Consider the following 17,370-nt stretch of genomic DNA (forward strand, 5'->3'; position numbering starts at 1 on the left):
AGTGAGTGTAGGCTAGGAGCAACAAACACAGCTCCCCACACAAGGAGAACGCAACCCGTCAAAAGTCGTGCATTTTCCTGTGTACATTTTTCATTGGCTAGACGCTTTAGCACCTGCTGCCGTCGGAAGGGGAAAATTCGGAAATTGTCTTCCCCCTTCCCGTAAAACGTTCAGCGTAAAGGTTCGTCCAATGAAATTTGTACACAACACTGCGTTCGCGTGTTTAAAGGCTAGGTGCGTTCTCCTTGTGTTTGTTGCTCCTAGGTTAAACTTAATTCAACGACGATGTGATAGTGATGTTAAGTCTCTAACTAAAAAATTGTAAACAAATGAAAGACTTAAAGACTAGAACATGTTTTTAACCTAAGCTTAGTGAAGCAGCCCCTATGTTTTGACCACGGCCAACCCCGATCGCGGAAGTGCGTTATAGAAGTTGGCAGTGCTATGACGAATTTCCGGGAGCATTTTAACAAGTTAGTTACGACCAAAACAATTTATGCTATTGCCTATTATTTCGTTGCTCGTACGTCTCAGTGTGAACTAATTAACTTTATTTGGAGGACATTTTGCTGAAGCAATTAAAATTTTAAGAAATTTAATTTCCCGCGCTAAATCTCTCCAATATACCTATTCACAAATTGCTAACAGCGAAATAAATATTTAGAATAGAATAAAGGATTGATTTATTACAAAAACCAGCTTCTAACACTATTTTAAGGAATATTTTATGTAATCAAATAGGTAGAAAATTCTGCATAAATATTAACATATTTCGCGGTTTTTAGCTCATTTCAAATTTCAACAATTCAGAATAATTTAATCAAATATTAAAAGTGTTTTAATTACAATTTAGCCACTAAGCGAATCAAAAACGGTGTTTAATACAGATTTGAAAATTATTAATGTAAAATACGTCAAATTTCATTTTACGAAAATTAAATAAATTGTTATTAGAAAATTCAAAAAATTTCGTTTTAAATCTGTGATGTAGCTTATACGGGCAAATGAAGGGAACGAACCCCCAAAATATAAGATACTTAAAAAGTCCCCCACCCGAAAGTGTGACGCTCTTCTGGGACCCCGGCCAAATATATTTAATCTTGAGAAAGGCAGGTGAGACGCGTTTCTCAAATTCCTCGATGACCCAAGCCGCCCAAACTACGCTAGAACCCGTACAAACTTTACCTCTCGCTCTAGGCATCCATTTACCCCCACGGTATATTCAACTCAGAGAAAATGAATATAATGGTATATTTCCTCTAAAAATCGTCATCCTCCTGAATACATTCTTAAAAAGATGATAAATATGTTTGCGAGATAATCGAGATGAACCTAGGGCCTCCGCGTAACTGAAGGAGGTTCGCGGGGCCCCTTGAATTAAATCAAAAGTAGCGTAACATAGATAAGTATGTCATTTCATATTCTACCGACACTTTTTTTAATGATAGTCTGTTTCGCCAATGAACATACAAATCATTACGCGAACTGTTACTATAGTCTTTGGAAGTTTCAGAAACGGTGCTCGGGAAATCGCAAGGATTAATATTTGATCCACTAGACCTTTCTATAAATTCCTATAGCTTAACAGGCCAAACACTTTCGCAAAGACAACTTAGCGCTACTTCAGTAGGACTTGCAAATTTATTTACTCTTTGGTTTACAAAATTCTGCTTATGCTCATTCCTATTTGATTATTACTTTCTGAAGCGTCACCCATAAACCCGATTTTCAAAATATAGCTAAGGTAGCCTACGTCAAGATTATATATTTCAAAATATAGTAAGTCCATAACTGAACTATTTACAACATGAGATATAGTTAATTAACTATTTATAAGGGTTTGTATAAAACTATAACCGTTAAATAAGTAGGAGTTTCATCAAAAATCCACCATTTATACAAACAATTATGTTGGTAGGTTTGCCAGATAATCCTTTTATGAGCCTCCCTGGTTCATGAAAAATCGGGCCAAACCTTCTGACTCAAGGTACACAAAAGTAAATAAGCACATGAGTAGTATTTTATAGAATGGTCTATTACAATGTATGATTTGATAATAATTATATGATGGATTGCAACTGGATGTGTTTTGAATCCAGTTGGATCCAAATATGAACAAGGCTACTGAAAATGCAAACAGTAAAAGTAACATTTTCTTGGGCACAATAATTATAATCTATTAAATGATAACATGAAATTGACCATTACAAACATCACAATAATTTGGTTATTCCGATTTTCGCAATAACTCTACTGGAGGCTCTGATTAACCGAAATAGTTCAGTGTCATACTTTTGGGCATTAGGTTACTTACGGTAAAAACCAGCCTCGCAAAAAAAAATTTATACTTGGTGTAATTGTAGTTTTATCCTTTAAGGGTGCAATTAAGAAATAAATACATTATTGATAAGGCCTTGTGAGACGATTCTTTGATTTTCCAATTAATTTTGATCTTACAATAGACGGTAAAATAAATGGGGGTGGAATTTTAAACCGTCATTGCCACTTAAAAACTGGACACTAGCCAGGGAGGGAACACCGGATTGGTTGGTATTGGAGCATGCGCAGAGGCCAATTTTTAACTTTCGCCGAGTAACAAATATCTAAATCATGATTCTTCGTAGAGCACGTGGCGCCATATAAGTAAACTGACCGTTATATTTCGGGAATAAAAGCTAGACAAAATGGTTGTTTAACTGTAAATTTACCTATAACTTGAATTCTTTAAATTAAAATACAAATTATTAACTGAGATCAATCGTAATAGACGAGAAAAACGATTGAAATGATTTCAGTGACAATTAAAGTCGCGAAGCGGAGAGGCTGGCAGCCATGCTGTCACGAAACGTTTCCCCTTTTTTCGTACCCACAAATTCAAAAACCCTTCAGAGGCTGGGAGACCGTTGGAATTTATTTTACCGTCTATTATAAATATGATTTGAGATTTTTGTATGACACGAGAGTACGCCTTTGTTAAAGAAGAATGCGGTAATTAATATTTTAGCCTCGTTATAACTTAATAGCGTATTAATTAAATGGTTCCAAGAATTTATCCGATAAATTTAAGGAAACGCGTAAAAATGAAATGCATTTTTTCCAGAAACGCGAGTTTTCACTTGGAAGGTCATTTATAAAAGTAATTAAATCAATTTATTAATTGAGATATGCTTTATATTTTTAGGATGACGTTTCGAAGATATTAGTATTCTCTTCGTGATGGCCTTTATAGGCGATAATTGTATCGGCGAGACAAGAATTGTGTAGCCATGTCCTTATAGTCAGTCGGATGATTAATGTTCAAAATCAATGGCCTTTCTTAATGTATAATCTTTCACCGATGAATTTTAACTGAGAATGTAGTCCACGTGATTCCCGGAAGAAAAACCACGCCCCTTCGTTTTTCCACCTGTAAGATTTCTCCGTTTTCTGACGGTATAGGGGGAAGACAGTACGCTACGATCGTGAGGGCGGAGAATATCTTTAGGGTATCATGAAAACAGGGGTTATAGTTGATTGTACATATTCTCTGTTACTTGGTTTTAAGAACCAGATGGCGCAAAGGGCTCCTCGGTTTTTTCTAAGATTCGCTCTTCATTGATTATTAATAATAAGAGCAGTGCATAATTTATTTCTTACAAGATATTAAAACGTAAAATAGTTTTCCCGTAAATCGCGGGTGTACACCGCATCACGGCTTAAAATTTACAGCGTGTATTAATCAACCTAACGGTGTAAGATGTACAATCTACACTTGGTGGGGATGTTTACTTTATTATAAAACTTATTTTCTCGATGTAAGGGTTTAATAATAACGAAATTTTACCTCACTATTGTTACGAAAGATATTTGGAAAAATCTTCCTGCAAATAACATCAGTAGCATAGCGAAAGTAATACTTCTCTAAAAGATAAATATTATATACTTCTGATAATACTATTTTATATCCCAAATAATTACAAAGTGAATAATCCACAAAGGATTAAGATATAACCGATTAAACTAGACCACGGCCCCCTGCACGCGCTCACGCTGCTATCAACGCGAGCGCGTGCAGGGGGCCGTGACTAGACTTAAATTAAATACAATTTACCTTCCAATGTATTTTTAGATGGCTGTATTGTAAGATTTAGTAGAATCAAGCAAGTATATAAGAATAATAAATACATTTTTAGTAGATAAATGACGTACAGTAAAAATCATGAGCGTTATGAAGATTCGGTAGCTTAAAAAAGTTCTAATCCTTCAGTTCAATCGTCTCATCCATCATAGTCACAAACTATCTCGTGATTCGCACCCGAAAATCCACGCCCCTCAGCCTGCAATATTTTCTTCTTTTTGTCTGGAAATTATGAAAACATCGGCTTAATACATTATTGCTTGCTTGAACTAAACTATAAAAGTAATAATTAAGCATGATACGGGTGCTTCGACCCTCCCAAGACGAAGCGATTGTAAAACATGTACATAGTTATAATCGAATGTTTCGGGTAAATTACGTTTTAACTACCAAAGGTCTACCCTGTATTTAAATCAGTTTAAGGCTATTATTTGGTAACTTAATTTGTGACAGGCTTAAACGAAAATTGTGTAAATCTATCTGGAAGAAGTAGATAACGTTATAATTATCGCCACTCGAGTCCAGACTTTGAAGATAAATTATGTTGAAACAAGCCCCTGTTAAAATTATTCTCCCTTTTAAGAAAAACACTTTTTACATTTCCTAAATTACATATTAGAATGAAACAAAGTTTGCGGAAAATAATAATAATAATTAAGTTAATATAAGGCTAAGATGTCATTTTTTTGTAAACTGTTATTAATGGGCTTGAAAGAATTAAAAGATAATTATTAATGGCGGCTTTTAGATCAAGTTTTTCGTTGTAAGATATAATTCCATAATTCCAATGAAATTACCGTTAAATTATTATGATGAAACGCTTCTGTTTTTTAGATTGAATAAACTAAGTTTGTTTTAACAAATAACTTTAATATCAATGTGGTTCAAAGTGTGACGATAAACAAGTACAAAAATAACTTGATGATGATAATTAATTTACAATTTTTAAAGGTTTTATTATTTCATAAAAAATACGTTTAGGCCTATTTCATTTGGTTTCAACCTTTATATTTGATAGGAAAATACAATTAAAATATACAAATGTAACGCTATGCTAATAATATGTACAAATATAACCTTCGGAATATTTTGAGCCTTTTTCTGTTAAATACAAAATTATTAAATTCTTTACGAAAGGATGGTTGGTTTGAACAAGTGCGAGTTTCAATAATGCCACGAGTTTGAGATCATATGGAGAGTGGACTTTTTTGGTTTAAACTGGTAAATTTCGTCGCATTTCAATAGTTTTTCTATAATTAAGGCACATTTACGTTAATGCACTTGGGAAAACGTTAATGGACCATTGGCTTTCTTTTTAATATAGGTGATGGCAATTGGTAATAGTTAAATGTAATCCTGATTTCATTTAATTGGATTTATCCAAATCAAAAACTGCCACAGCGATCAAAAACGTTTTTGAGGTACTATTATTTTTCACCATGGTCGCCACACACTGTCGTCATCCGGATTGGCGTGTGAGCCATGTCCACTCGCCTCGACCTCGTAGCTCCCAACCGCCGTGTCGTTAGTGGACGATGAACCGGAGGGACTGTCCGAGCAGTAATTAAACACGTCGTTTCTCTTATGACTGACCACGAGGTTTAAAGGGCTGACCGATCGTTGGTAGTCGCTGGTGTCCATACTGACGTTGGCAAAGGCGTCACGGTCCAACTCGTACTGGTTACTTTGGCGCGTACCAGACACTACCGGACTCGAGTTGACCCCTACGTAAGGGAAAACGAAATAGCCCTGGACGGACGACGACGGACTGGATGACCTGGAACCCCTTTCGAGGCTGGGAGGTGGACTGTTGTACTTGTACGAAGACGAGGCGGTGGACGGCGGTCTGACCGGTGAGGAACAGTAGCCAGAGTAGTCGCCGGTGTGAGGAGAAGGTCCGGCGCTGTCCGCTCGATCCGGGAACTGCAGAGCGTCGGAGTAGGAACTGACCGTGGGGCTCTGGGAGGCTGCCACGCTGGCCTCGGAAATTGTCTCGCTGTCCGCCGCTGGTTTCTGGTATTTGACCAGACAGCGCGATAAATGGTTGGTGAGACGGGAACGGAGTTGAGGATCCACGTCTTCCATACGACTGACGAAACGGGACACTTCCTTCGTGCATTCTTTGAAGCCGGCTTGGAACTTGCTACCGCCTGATGTCGCTGGTCAAATTTAAACGAAAATTATGTGGTTATTTATTGAAAATGAAAAACCTAGTATTTTGAACTTTGATGGTAAACTATGCAGTTTTAAATTTGATAATTTCTGTTATCTTATTGACCATAGCAATAGTTCAGGGTTACCCTAATATTTTCACATTCAATTCCCTGATTTTCCAGGACCCTTTTAAGGCAAAATTCAACTTTTTTAAATTTTATATTTTACTCTTCAGGCTATGATTTAACTAAAATGTGTTTTAAAATGAACAGTACACTTAATAAAATTTACAATAAATACGTTACATTTTAAATGTAAATTTAAATTCCCCGACTTTTAAGGTCTACTTTCCAATTACCCGATTTCCCCCGTAATGAGAACAATTTTTACCTATGGCTTGTTGTCGGTGTAAGTTCTGCAAATGCTTGACAGTCATTTCCAATATGTCAGCTTTTTCTAGTTTGGAATGACGGGTATTTTGCTGTAAAGAGAAAACAACGGGCAAACGTAAATTACTCCAGTTCAAATTAGCTTCTTAACAAGTAAATATTCTCGCGAGACAAGTCAGTAAATCTTCCAAGAAAAGACCCCATTACTTTCACGCGTGGAAATCAGTTTTTTTTCGTTTTGACAAGCTCCCAATGAAGATTTTAACCGCCTTTCCCCCAAAAGGAAACTGGGTTTCATCGTTTTCCCAACAAATAGGTGAGAAATTTACTTTAGTCGGTGTGTTTTTGGGGCGAAAATTGGGCTTTTTGGGATTGGAAATAGGCGTTCTGGGTGGTAACCACACTGCAGAACGAAATTAGGAAGCGAACCTGCATGGGTGTCACGATTTTGGCTTAGATGAATTCTTGGCAGGACTCGTAAAACGTTTCCCGCCACTTATTGACCCGTAATGGCAGCCTTCATTTGCAGTTGATACGAGTATACGCTTAATGGGAATGGCGTTAAATAAATTTGAAGTTCAGTATGTACCTTCGTCACTACCTTTGAACGCGATATCGGGTAAGAGTAACTTCCCGAAGTGGAAGGTTATGACACCTGAAATTCGTCGTTCTTTTTAAGGCCATCCTTGGCCATTCAACCCGCATTTTGTTATTTTTCTGTTGGTCTATTGTGCCCATTTATGACTCATTCTTAACGAGATTTTCCCAGTCAGGCGTAGGGAATACACCTGATGAAGTCACATCCACGAATAACGTACCAGTTCTTTGTAACTAAACCAGAATTTTTAACGCGGGTTTAGACAGGGGGGTTACGAGTGTAAACAAATAAAAAACGATATTGGATTTGTGATAGAAAATAATGTAAATTGATTTTGGATATGCTATTGCAAACTTTTTTCATGAACAATTAGAATAAAATGGTATGACAGTGTACTGAACCGTCTTTTACAATAATTTTATCATATACGCTACTGTTATGATAGATAAATTTGTTAATATCGGTCACGAATAATATCGGCTATACCCATATCGGTGCATCCCTAATTATCTAAAACACTTTTATTTTGGCGATTCAAAATTTACAAATACGTAATTAGAGGAATTGACAGGCTACGAATTATCTTTACACGTTTTCGAAATGTGGTTTACCTGTCTATATAGTATACAGTATCGGCTACGTTATTATCCCGTAGACCCTAATACAGTAGAAGGTGGGGAGCCGATATTACTCTATTGATTGAAAACTCGGGTAATAGTTTCGTATGTTTCGCCAAAAGTATATAAGACTCCTTTACGAAAAAAGTATCAGTGTAGAAATAAAACATGTACCTACGCACAAAATTTACCGCGTGTATTATTACGCCTGTCGATGTAAAAAGGAAAAATTAAACTCTATATGTTCATAACTTTTTTATAAACAATATTTTCCGTCTACAATAATCATTAGCATTATAGATATATGAATACATATATTATATAAATTTCACGCATTCGCGCAAATATCTTAGCTATGTATTTGTCAACAGGAAAAAGAATTTTATTTTCCGAAAATCCGGTCACGGCTTAATTCGCAAAGGCGACTTTATATATTTGACGTTGTGTCTATATTGTGGCTGGGAGGATCGGGGACCACTCACACGCGGTTCTGGGGCGAAATTTCGTTATTAACAAAACGTTTGTGTGCCAGAAAAAATCTCCCAAGTGACAATCAAATTTATAAGCGCTGTCAAACCATCAAAGCTTTATTTTTCCACCCTGCATGAAAAAAATATTTTTAAAAAAGGTGTTTTTAAACTCACGCCGACCAAATAAGGCCGCAAACAGGGGCGTACAATCGTCGCGGGAGGGGGGGATTGATCCCGCCAAAGATAATGAAAAGATGGCCCGTGGAAGGCTGGATTGAGTCGATATGTAGTTGCGCGGGACGCCGGGGTACTTGTCAAGTTTTGGCATTCTCGGCAGAGGTGTAAAAGAGATGCCGACAGAGCCCCAGATAACGAAATTCTATCGTCCCGGGACCCGTCACGATTTTCTCTTCTTCTTCGGGACGCCTGGTTCGCGTGTGGCGCACGAATGACCACCAGAGGTCGAGGGGTATTCATCCCGGGTCGCGACAATAGGGGTGCCAAACTGATAGGTTTTTTGGAAAACAACATTACCCTCCGTTTTTAAATGAGTTAGTAAGTAGGGTTTTTCTGTCATAGGATGCCTTTACATTTTCGGTTCAAAAACGAATTGCAATGTTGCCACGTTTTGGAATATGGCTTAAATGTATCATCAGGGTTGCCATCATATTTTCATATTAAAATTCTCTGACTTATCTCTGACCTTCTTAAGGTCAAAACTAGACTATTTTAACTGTATATTTCATTATTATCAGAAGTTTCAGATTTATGTTTAAACTAAAAATAAATATTTTTTAATCAGCTAGGCTAATACCCAAGGCACCACCTTAGGCCCAAGTCATCTAGCGACTTATAATGCCTTTAAACAGGTGGCCGGGTTACAACGCGTAGGAGGGTGGTGGTAAGCCCTTCATCCCACGCGAGCCAATTGCTAACTTCGACAAGTTTTTATGGGAAGGGGAAACCGAAGTGCTCGAGGGAAAACCCCTTTAACCAGAGGAATTAAAATTAACTGAGTTGTGGGTAAATTCCCCGACTTTCACGCCTGTTTTTAGATGCCCCGATTTTTCAGAAATTCTTGACATTTCCCGACTTTCACGCCTATTTTTAGATGCCCCGTTTTTTCAGAAATTCTTGATATTTCCAGACTTTCACGCCTACTTTTAAATTCCCTGATTTTTCAGAAATTCTTGATATTTCCAGACTTTCACGCTTATTTTTAAATTCCATGATTTTTCAGAAATTCTTGATATTTCCCGACTTTCACGCCTATTTTTAAATTCCCTGATTTTTCAGAAATTCTTGATATTTCCCGACTTTCACTCCTATTTTTAAATGCCCCGATTTTTCCGAAATTCTTGATATTTCCCGACTTTCACGCCTATTTTTAAATTTCCAGACTTAATTACGGGTACTTTAATTTAAAGTTAATCTTTAAAACCTTAAATTAACAAAACACCGAGCAATAAAATAAAATTTGATTTGTCATTTTAAAATCATTAATTGTTAACACGCTATCAATAGTACTTTTAAATTGTCAAAATAATTATTTGTCTTTTCAAACCTATAAATAGTTATCCCATTGCATATTATCAACAGTACTTAAGCGGAAGCGAAGCCTAGATACTTCCTTGGGTGTTTTTCGTATTTCCCGGCATAAATTCCGTATCAGTGTCCTGTGGCGCAAATTCATTCGAGTATCATCAAATTTCAATTGTTGTCGTTCAGTTCAGGGTCAATAATACCTCGAGACCTATTCGAAATTTAAATACGCGGAACTACAAATTTTCCCAATTCAATGCAAAAAATAAGACTCGAAAAATACTTTTCTTTGAAGAAGAAGCGAACTTAAATAGCCATAGCTTCAGAGACATGAAAAGCAAAGTAATAAAGTAATATTTTAAATATGAGTACCGTGACGGTCCATTCTATTTATACCCTTGAAAAAAACCCCCCACCTGCACGAGCTTAGTCCCAAAATACACTAACATATACATAAATACATCTTTTTTTTTGGCAAACCACGATTTCCAGTTCTTGAAATTTACGGATGGCTAGCGTATGATAAATAAACTGTGGGATTCTCTGTGGGATTCCACGGATCATATTGCTCGTCATTTTCCTCGGCGTTACTATCAACCTGACATTTAGAGCCCGAGGGATGGAGTGGGTGGAGGGCCCGAGATACGGTTGACAACGGTGTCGGGTGAGTGCTGAAGAACCACCCGGATCGTCTAAGACATTTTTTTCTCCATTGGAAGAGACTGCAGTTGGGGTAATCCTTCGCAGCTGTGGGGGTGGGGATCAGCGCCCACTAGTGTCCAGTTATGTCTCGCTCCCCAAAAATCCCCAGGCCGAAACTTCAGTTCTAAATAAAGAATTTAGCCCTCTCCAAGTCCTTACTTTACCGTTCCATTTTTTATGGATTTTTTTTATATAGAAGGTTCTTTTTTCAAGGTTTATCTCTTCGGGTCTGCTTGTCAGTGTTAATATTTTGTCCCTGCGGAGGTAAGTGCATGGGACAATTTTTCCCGGGCTTTTTGTGTCGAGTTCCCGCTATGTAATTGTCACAGATACCTTATTTCATAACTTTACCTGTAGACTATAATAATGAAATTTTTCTTATAAAAATTCGACGCTTTGCAGGCAAAGAAATTAGTCATCTTAAAACGAATTGCCCCAAGTAATGGATAATTTGCTTTTTAAAAGATAACACAGTCCTAATTCATATTAAATACATTTAAATTAATATTTAAACACCATAGTTATTTGAGTTTATTTTATTTTAATACGAATACTCTACCAGCAGCGCCACTCGGCGGAAGACGCAAAAACAAACTTGACATTGTTTGGTGGATTGTAACGTAGGCGAAATTTGGAAAAGGATTTTTCAAGCAAAATTTTACTTTTATTAAGGTATATTTAGTTTATAAAAAGTATCTTATTGAGTAGACATGGTTGCCACACAAATTTAAGTTTCAAATTCCCTGACCACTTTTATAATATTTCCCTCAACTTTTTTAAGGACCAAAGTTGTCGTTTCGAAACTTTATATTTTACTTTTATCAGATTTTAAAATTTTTATTTCAGCTTTTACTTTAGTGTAGGTGACTCTTCAGGTTATAGTTTATATTCCCTGACTTTTCTAAAGCTCTTCGATATGTCCCAGACTTTGTAGGTCAACTTTCAAATTCCCTGACGTCCCAATAATTTGTTCTACCGTTTTGCCATTTTCGAAAATATTTCCCCGAGAAGCGCTATGACATTTTGGGACGCCGATCACGTAATTCCGCGGAACCCGCGTCTTCAAAGACGGGGGTCATATTTATACGCCACCATTTGGGCGACCACTTCGGGGTGGTCCCTAACCCCGTTACCCCTCTCGCGGCGTGATTCAACGCTTAAGAGTTGAGTTATTTCCTTTTAAGTTCAATCCGATAAAAAAATTATCCAACAAAAATTCCCGTTAATTTTTTTTCTGTCTCTCCAAAACCACAAAATTGTAAATTTTCGCGTAGACTGGTACTCGCTTATTTCCGAAATGAAAAGAACCCAAAAACGAGCAGAGCGTGACTGTTGCCGCTAACAATGGCGTAGGAACTCGCGTTTCATCAACAAGTTCCGGGGGCCGATTTCAAGATAAATTGTCCATCCGTAAAAGTCACGCGCCGCCTAGTCGACAATTTAAGGTGAAAGTTATTCGCGAACGGGGGAATTTAACTAAAACTAATTTGATTTATTTTTTTTTCCGAATAAAAATGATTCACGCGAGACCCACTTAGCGCGAGTCGGCAGTCGCGTGTGACCAGTCGCAGATTTTCGTACTTTCTCCGACGCGGTTTTCCTGTTTTGTAGTTGCCGATGTCCCGGTTTTCTCCCACACCTGTTTGATTTTGGGAACTCACTTGTCGCTGCACCCCTCTCGAATTGTTGGCGCGCGATTAATATCACGACAAACCACTTGATCGCGTGACTAAATGGGTCCTTTACCATTGATGTCAAATACGCCCGTTTTATGATAGTTAATTCTTATTATTTCCCAGAATTCCTTGAAAAATCACCGCGTAATTAATACTATTTTTTTTTATTAACAGAGAGACAAGCGTGGATTTTTCAAAAATATTATTTAATCAATAATTGGGGTGTAAAGAGCCCACAATTTTACCAAAAAGAGCCGAGTGAAATTTATTAATTTATTTAATAATACTATTTCAAAAAAATTATCATTATAAAATAATGTTTCGTATTTTACAGGGTTTCGTTTAACTTTTAAAAATCAATATTACACTATTTTGCGCGTTTCAAATTATAAAATGAAATAATGAAATAATTTGTAATAGTTTAAATTTGTCTCTAGAGCTTTAGTCGTAGCTTGCAGAAACAATACTTCCAAATACAAAATGATGATAGTAACGTAAAAAAGTAAAACTACACTTCAATTTATAAAATGAAATGATTACATTTTGATCAAATTGGTTTCGTTTCGATTTTAGACACGGTTTGATTTGAGCTGACCAGTGTTTATTTTATGTCCCCCACGCGGGTGAAATGGTCAAAATGGCGGCCTACCTGTTCTTTTTTAACGGCGTCCAAAATGAGCGTTTTCAGCTCGGTCAAACTGTGATTGATCCTCGCCCTGCGTCGCTTCTCCATCAAGGGCTTCGATGCCTGTTTTTACGAGGAAATAATTAGTTGAATTCAAACTTAAAATCGCGCGTTTTACGAAGATACGGAAATAATTAACAATGCGTCTAATTCAATTGGAATCAATTGTTACTCAAATATCAATAAATTGGAAATGAAGTTAAATATCAGTTAGTTCTAACGTGTTAATTTATAATATATATTCGTTACCATTCCAAATAATTAACCTTAATATATTGAGAAAGTACGTATTAATTCAAATTAATTTATTGAAAAATTACGTATTAATTAAAATTAATATATTGAAAAGAACGTATTAATTAACATTGATAATTGAATAGAACATATTAATTAAAATTGATATATTGAGTAAGTATTAAAATTAATATATTGAGTAAGTATTAACATTAATATATTGAAAAAGTAAGTATTAACATTAATATATTGAAAAAAATAAGTATTAACATTAATATATTGAAAAAGTAATTATTTACATTAATATATTGAAAAAATAACAATATATTGAAAAAGTAAGTATTAACATTAATATATTGAAAAAATAACAATATATTGAAAAAGTAAGTATTAACATTAATATAATGAAAAAGTAAGTATTAACCATAATATATTGAAAAAGTAAGTATTAACCATAATATATAGAAAAAGTAAGTATTAACATTAATATATTGAAAAATAAGTATTAACATTAATATATTGAAAAAGTAAAACACAATACGTAATTGCGTATTAATTAAAGTTATAGTACTAATTTGATTTAATTAACATGAATACCGATAATAACGACACGAAATCCAAATAAGCTTACCCTTCTATTTTCGTTTGTCCGTCCGATAACGGTCAGCGGCTTTTCTCCAGGCATGGTCATTCTAATTCAAACCAACTCCAAACTGTCCGTTGAACACAAAAAAGAGCCAGTTATTTTGGCGCGAGCGGCTACGAAACTTTGAAAGGTCGTGGCGACGGGTAGAAGGTGGGCGTCTCTTCGGCGGGGTCAGCGGGAGGACTTCCTTTCGCCAACGGCAGCAGCAACCATCCGTGCGACCCGCGAGTTCGGTAGCGGACACTGTTCTGAATCTCGGCTACTGACTGCTTGGCTGGGTCGGTGCGAGTCGGCGCCCCCCGCCCGACCGGAAAAGGAAGAAGCCGACTCGGTTAGTAGTGGAGCGCGCGTGCCGTCAGAGCCGGGTCGCGCGCGTTGACGATAGCGCCACCAAGCACCTCGCGCTGGCTCGCCATTGGTCAGAGCCTCTCGAGAAAGCGCTCTATTTGAACGTGGAAGATTTCTTCGATAGTTACGGATCGTGAACATCCCCCGTTTTTCGGGGAAAATAGGGGGTAGTTACGGTCGTATAACTCACGCTGAGGAACGACGTTCACCGGCTACCGTAGTGGAATGTCAGGGAGTAGGTACGGTTTACGGGTTAGCCGTGGCGTAACGGTTTCTCTAAATCTGGTCGGCATGAAAGCCTAGTGGGCCACGCGAGTAAACGCGTTCCTTTCTCGAGTGTGGGAAAACCACTCCCATCGGGATATTTTTTAAGAGTTTTTTCTCTTCGCTAAACTCGAAATCTCTCCCACCTCCACCACCCGCCCTTCTTTTTTGGAAAGGAGGGCATGGAAATGGTAAAAAAAATCTAAGAAGGGGTGGATGATAAATGTCCGCGAGTTTTTCGGTCGGGTTGGCTACCTGTTCCTCCTCGATCTCCGATCAGCTCGCCTCCGCGCATTTATCAAGATGATTTTACGCGGGCCCGGTTGAGATAGTTTTGCGCTGTGAGAGACTAGGAAATATACGCGATTGCTTAGGGCCCGCGCTTTCGAAAGGCCCGGATTCTGATGGTAGCTTTCCTTACAGTTATTTAAGGGGAAAATGAAACGCTGCATTGGGGGCCCTGATAGAAGACTTTGCCTAGGACGCGGTAATCCGCTACTTTCGTATCGTAAAATCTGTTTGATAAGACCGATTCACAAATGCTTAGAAGTATAAGGAAGCCATTAGAGGTTCTATTTTATCGCTATTATTTGAACTAGATGGCGCCAGTTTAAACTTTTTAGCGGAAAAGAAATAAATACACGTACGAAACAAAATGACTTTTGGCGATATTTTAAGCAATGTGTTGTGTGAAACTCAAAAATAAATTTAAAAAAATAACTAATTGGCGCCATCTAGTAAGACTTAACGCGTTTAAAAAAGGACCTCTAATGACGTTGGCCCCGTGAAAGGATCTATCGTTAGTTATCGCGTCAGGACAAAACGCACAAACATGCTGCAAAATATTTTAAGTCTTCGAATTATCTCTAGAAATATTTTACTTTAGCCATTCATTATTCAAACTTCAACAGCATCTTGAAAAGCGACTGAACAACCATATATCTTCCAAGTAAAAGTGATCCTGCCTCCGACGCGGTATTTTTGAAAGTACGATGGCGTATCTATTCAACGCTGCTCGCGTAGGGAGGCTGTTTTAAAGGGAAAGTAACGGGGAAGGTGGCAGTCAACCAAGTTGAATAAAGCTCAAAGAAAATACCGCGTCATGAAATGTAATTTTTGCCTCTCTGCCTTTTTGAGATGGTTAGTCATGATTATAGGTAGAGAACTCCTCTGCGATACCAGCCTCAGAAAAATAACCATTAATTCAACTTTGCTCCCATTGCTACCTTCGCAACTGATAAAAAATTGTTTTTTTGGGGGGTGGGGGGTGATTTTCGCTACTTGTATGATCCTCTGATGAGGTCACTTCGAGCGGGTAGCGCCCCCTCATCAATCTACCTTCATTATTTCAACGGGAGGCTTTCGTCAAAATACCCCAGTTTTGCTTCGCTATTGGCACGCGCTGACTTCACCCCTTAAGTGGTCTTATATTTTATCCACAATGTTTTTAATTATAATTAAAGTTTATCCCAATTCCCTTCAAGCTCTAACAGTACGCTTCTTCTTATTGTGGTAAGTTGCTAAGAATTTCTTAGTACGCAATTTCCAAAACTTGAATATCTGCTTGAGAAAAACTGCCTTATAAAGTTATAATACATTTATCCTAGGAGCAACAAACACAAGGAGAACGCAGCTAGCCTTTAAACACGCCAGCCCAATGTTGCGTACAAATTTCATTGGACGAGCCTTTACGCTGAATGTTTTACGGAAAGGGGGAAGACAATTTCCGAATTTTCCCCTTCCGACGGCAGTAGGCACTAAACAGTCTAACCAATGAAAACTGTATGCAAGAAAATGCGCGGTTTTTGATGGGTTGGGTTCTCCTTGTGTGGGCAGTGCTGTGTTTGTTGTTCCTAAAGATTTATCTAATTTGTACTATTATATTTTAGCGTCACAATTGACGGCTTTTACAATTCATTTTGCGCGTGAAAATACCTCTACATGTTATGGTCAAAAAAGCACGCAAAGAAGGCTGTTTGTCCAAGACATGTTTCTGTAGTATCGCGCGCTAAAACGTCATTTCAAAATCCGTCAATTAGAATCTTAATTGTTTGTGGCACGCTAGAATTTTTAACAACAACGTTGGGAGTATATCTCGACGTTCAAGGAGAAAAATCCTTTAAATCGGCTTTCAGTTCGCCGGCTAATGCTATCAAGTACGTTTGCAATCGTATTTTCACAAATTGCGAACCTTTCGCTAACCCAGGGTACACGAAGAATTAAAAACGTCGTTTGAACAATACTAAAACAGGCGTTATGTATGGGTATGAGTGTTGTCTAAATACAATTATTTGTTTCTTCGTGTGCCCGAGTGTACAGCAAATTAATATCTTTGTATACTCGTACTTATTTCGTCAAATTCGACCTAATTTTACATAGTGCTCGGGAACAGTTTATTCATTATCCACAAATTTTTCGATTTATTTAAAAAAACGTTGGTAAGAAGAATATAATTTTAACTTATTTAATTATGTTTTTTTACGCAACCAAGCATTTATTTGAATAAAAATGGTATTTATTTAAATAATTTGCTTTCGATTATTTAAACATTTTACAATTTTTATTCAACTATTGGTTATTTAAATAAATATTATTTAAATTACACCGAGCTTATTTTATTCATGGATAAAAATTATTCGAATGCCGAGCACTAATTTTACAAGGCGTATTTCTATTCAAACAAGTATTTACGCTTTTTAAATAGTATGCTACTAGATAAATAATAACTCTGTCTCGATTTGTTGAGTTGCTAAATTATAATTATCAGTATATTTATTTAAACACTATAAATATATTTACGAATCTACATAATTTTTGGGAAACCAAGGAATCTGTGTTTGTAAATAGATTCCTTCGAAAATCTGTTGAAAATTGTACTTAATTTTACCGCCGCGCTTTTTACAAACTTCGTATCGCTATATTTAACTG

The 17,370-nt window shown here is 36.9% G+C and overlaps 1 protein-coding gene across 1 annotated transcript; it reads right to left on the bottom strand.

The window, feature by feature from the left end:
* Positions 1-5,004: 5,004 nt before the first annotated feature.
* Positions 5,005-14,200, bottom strand: LOC149925979 (uncharacterized). Its single transcript, XM_090160104.1, has 4 exons — positions 13,816-14,200; positions 12,915-13,013; positions 6,662-6,752; positions 5,005-6,276 (listed from the first exon to the last, which is right to left on the bottom strand). Exons 1-4 carry the CDS (start codon positions 13,873-13,875, stop codon positions 5,552-5,554), a joined length of 975 nt encoding a protein of 324 aa, XP_090016230.1. The 5' UTR covers positions 13,876-14,200; the 3' UTR covers positions 5,005-5,551.
* Positions 14,201-17,370: the final 3,170 nt, after the last annotated feature.

This window comes from Leiobunum rupestre, chromosome 10 (assembly GCF_980474605.1).
Source record: "Leiobunum rupestre chromosome 10, qqLeiRupe1.1.hap1, whole genome shotgun sequence".
Lineage (NCBI taxonomy): Eukaryota > Metazoa > Arthropoda > Arachnida > Opiliones > Sclerosomatidae > Leiobunum > Leiobunum rupestre.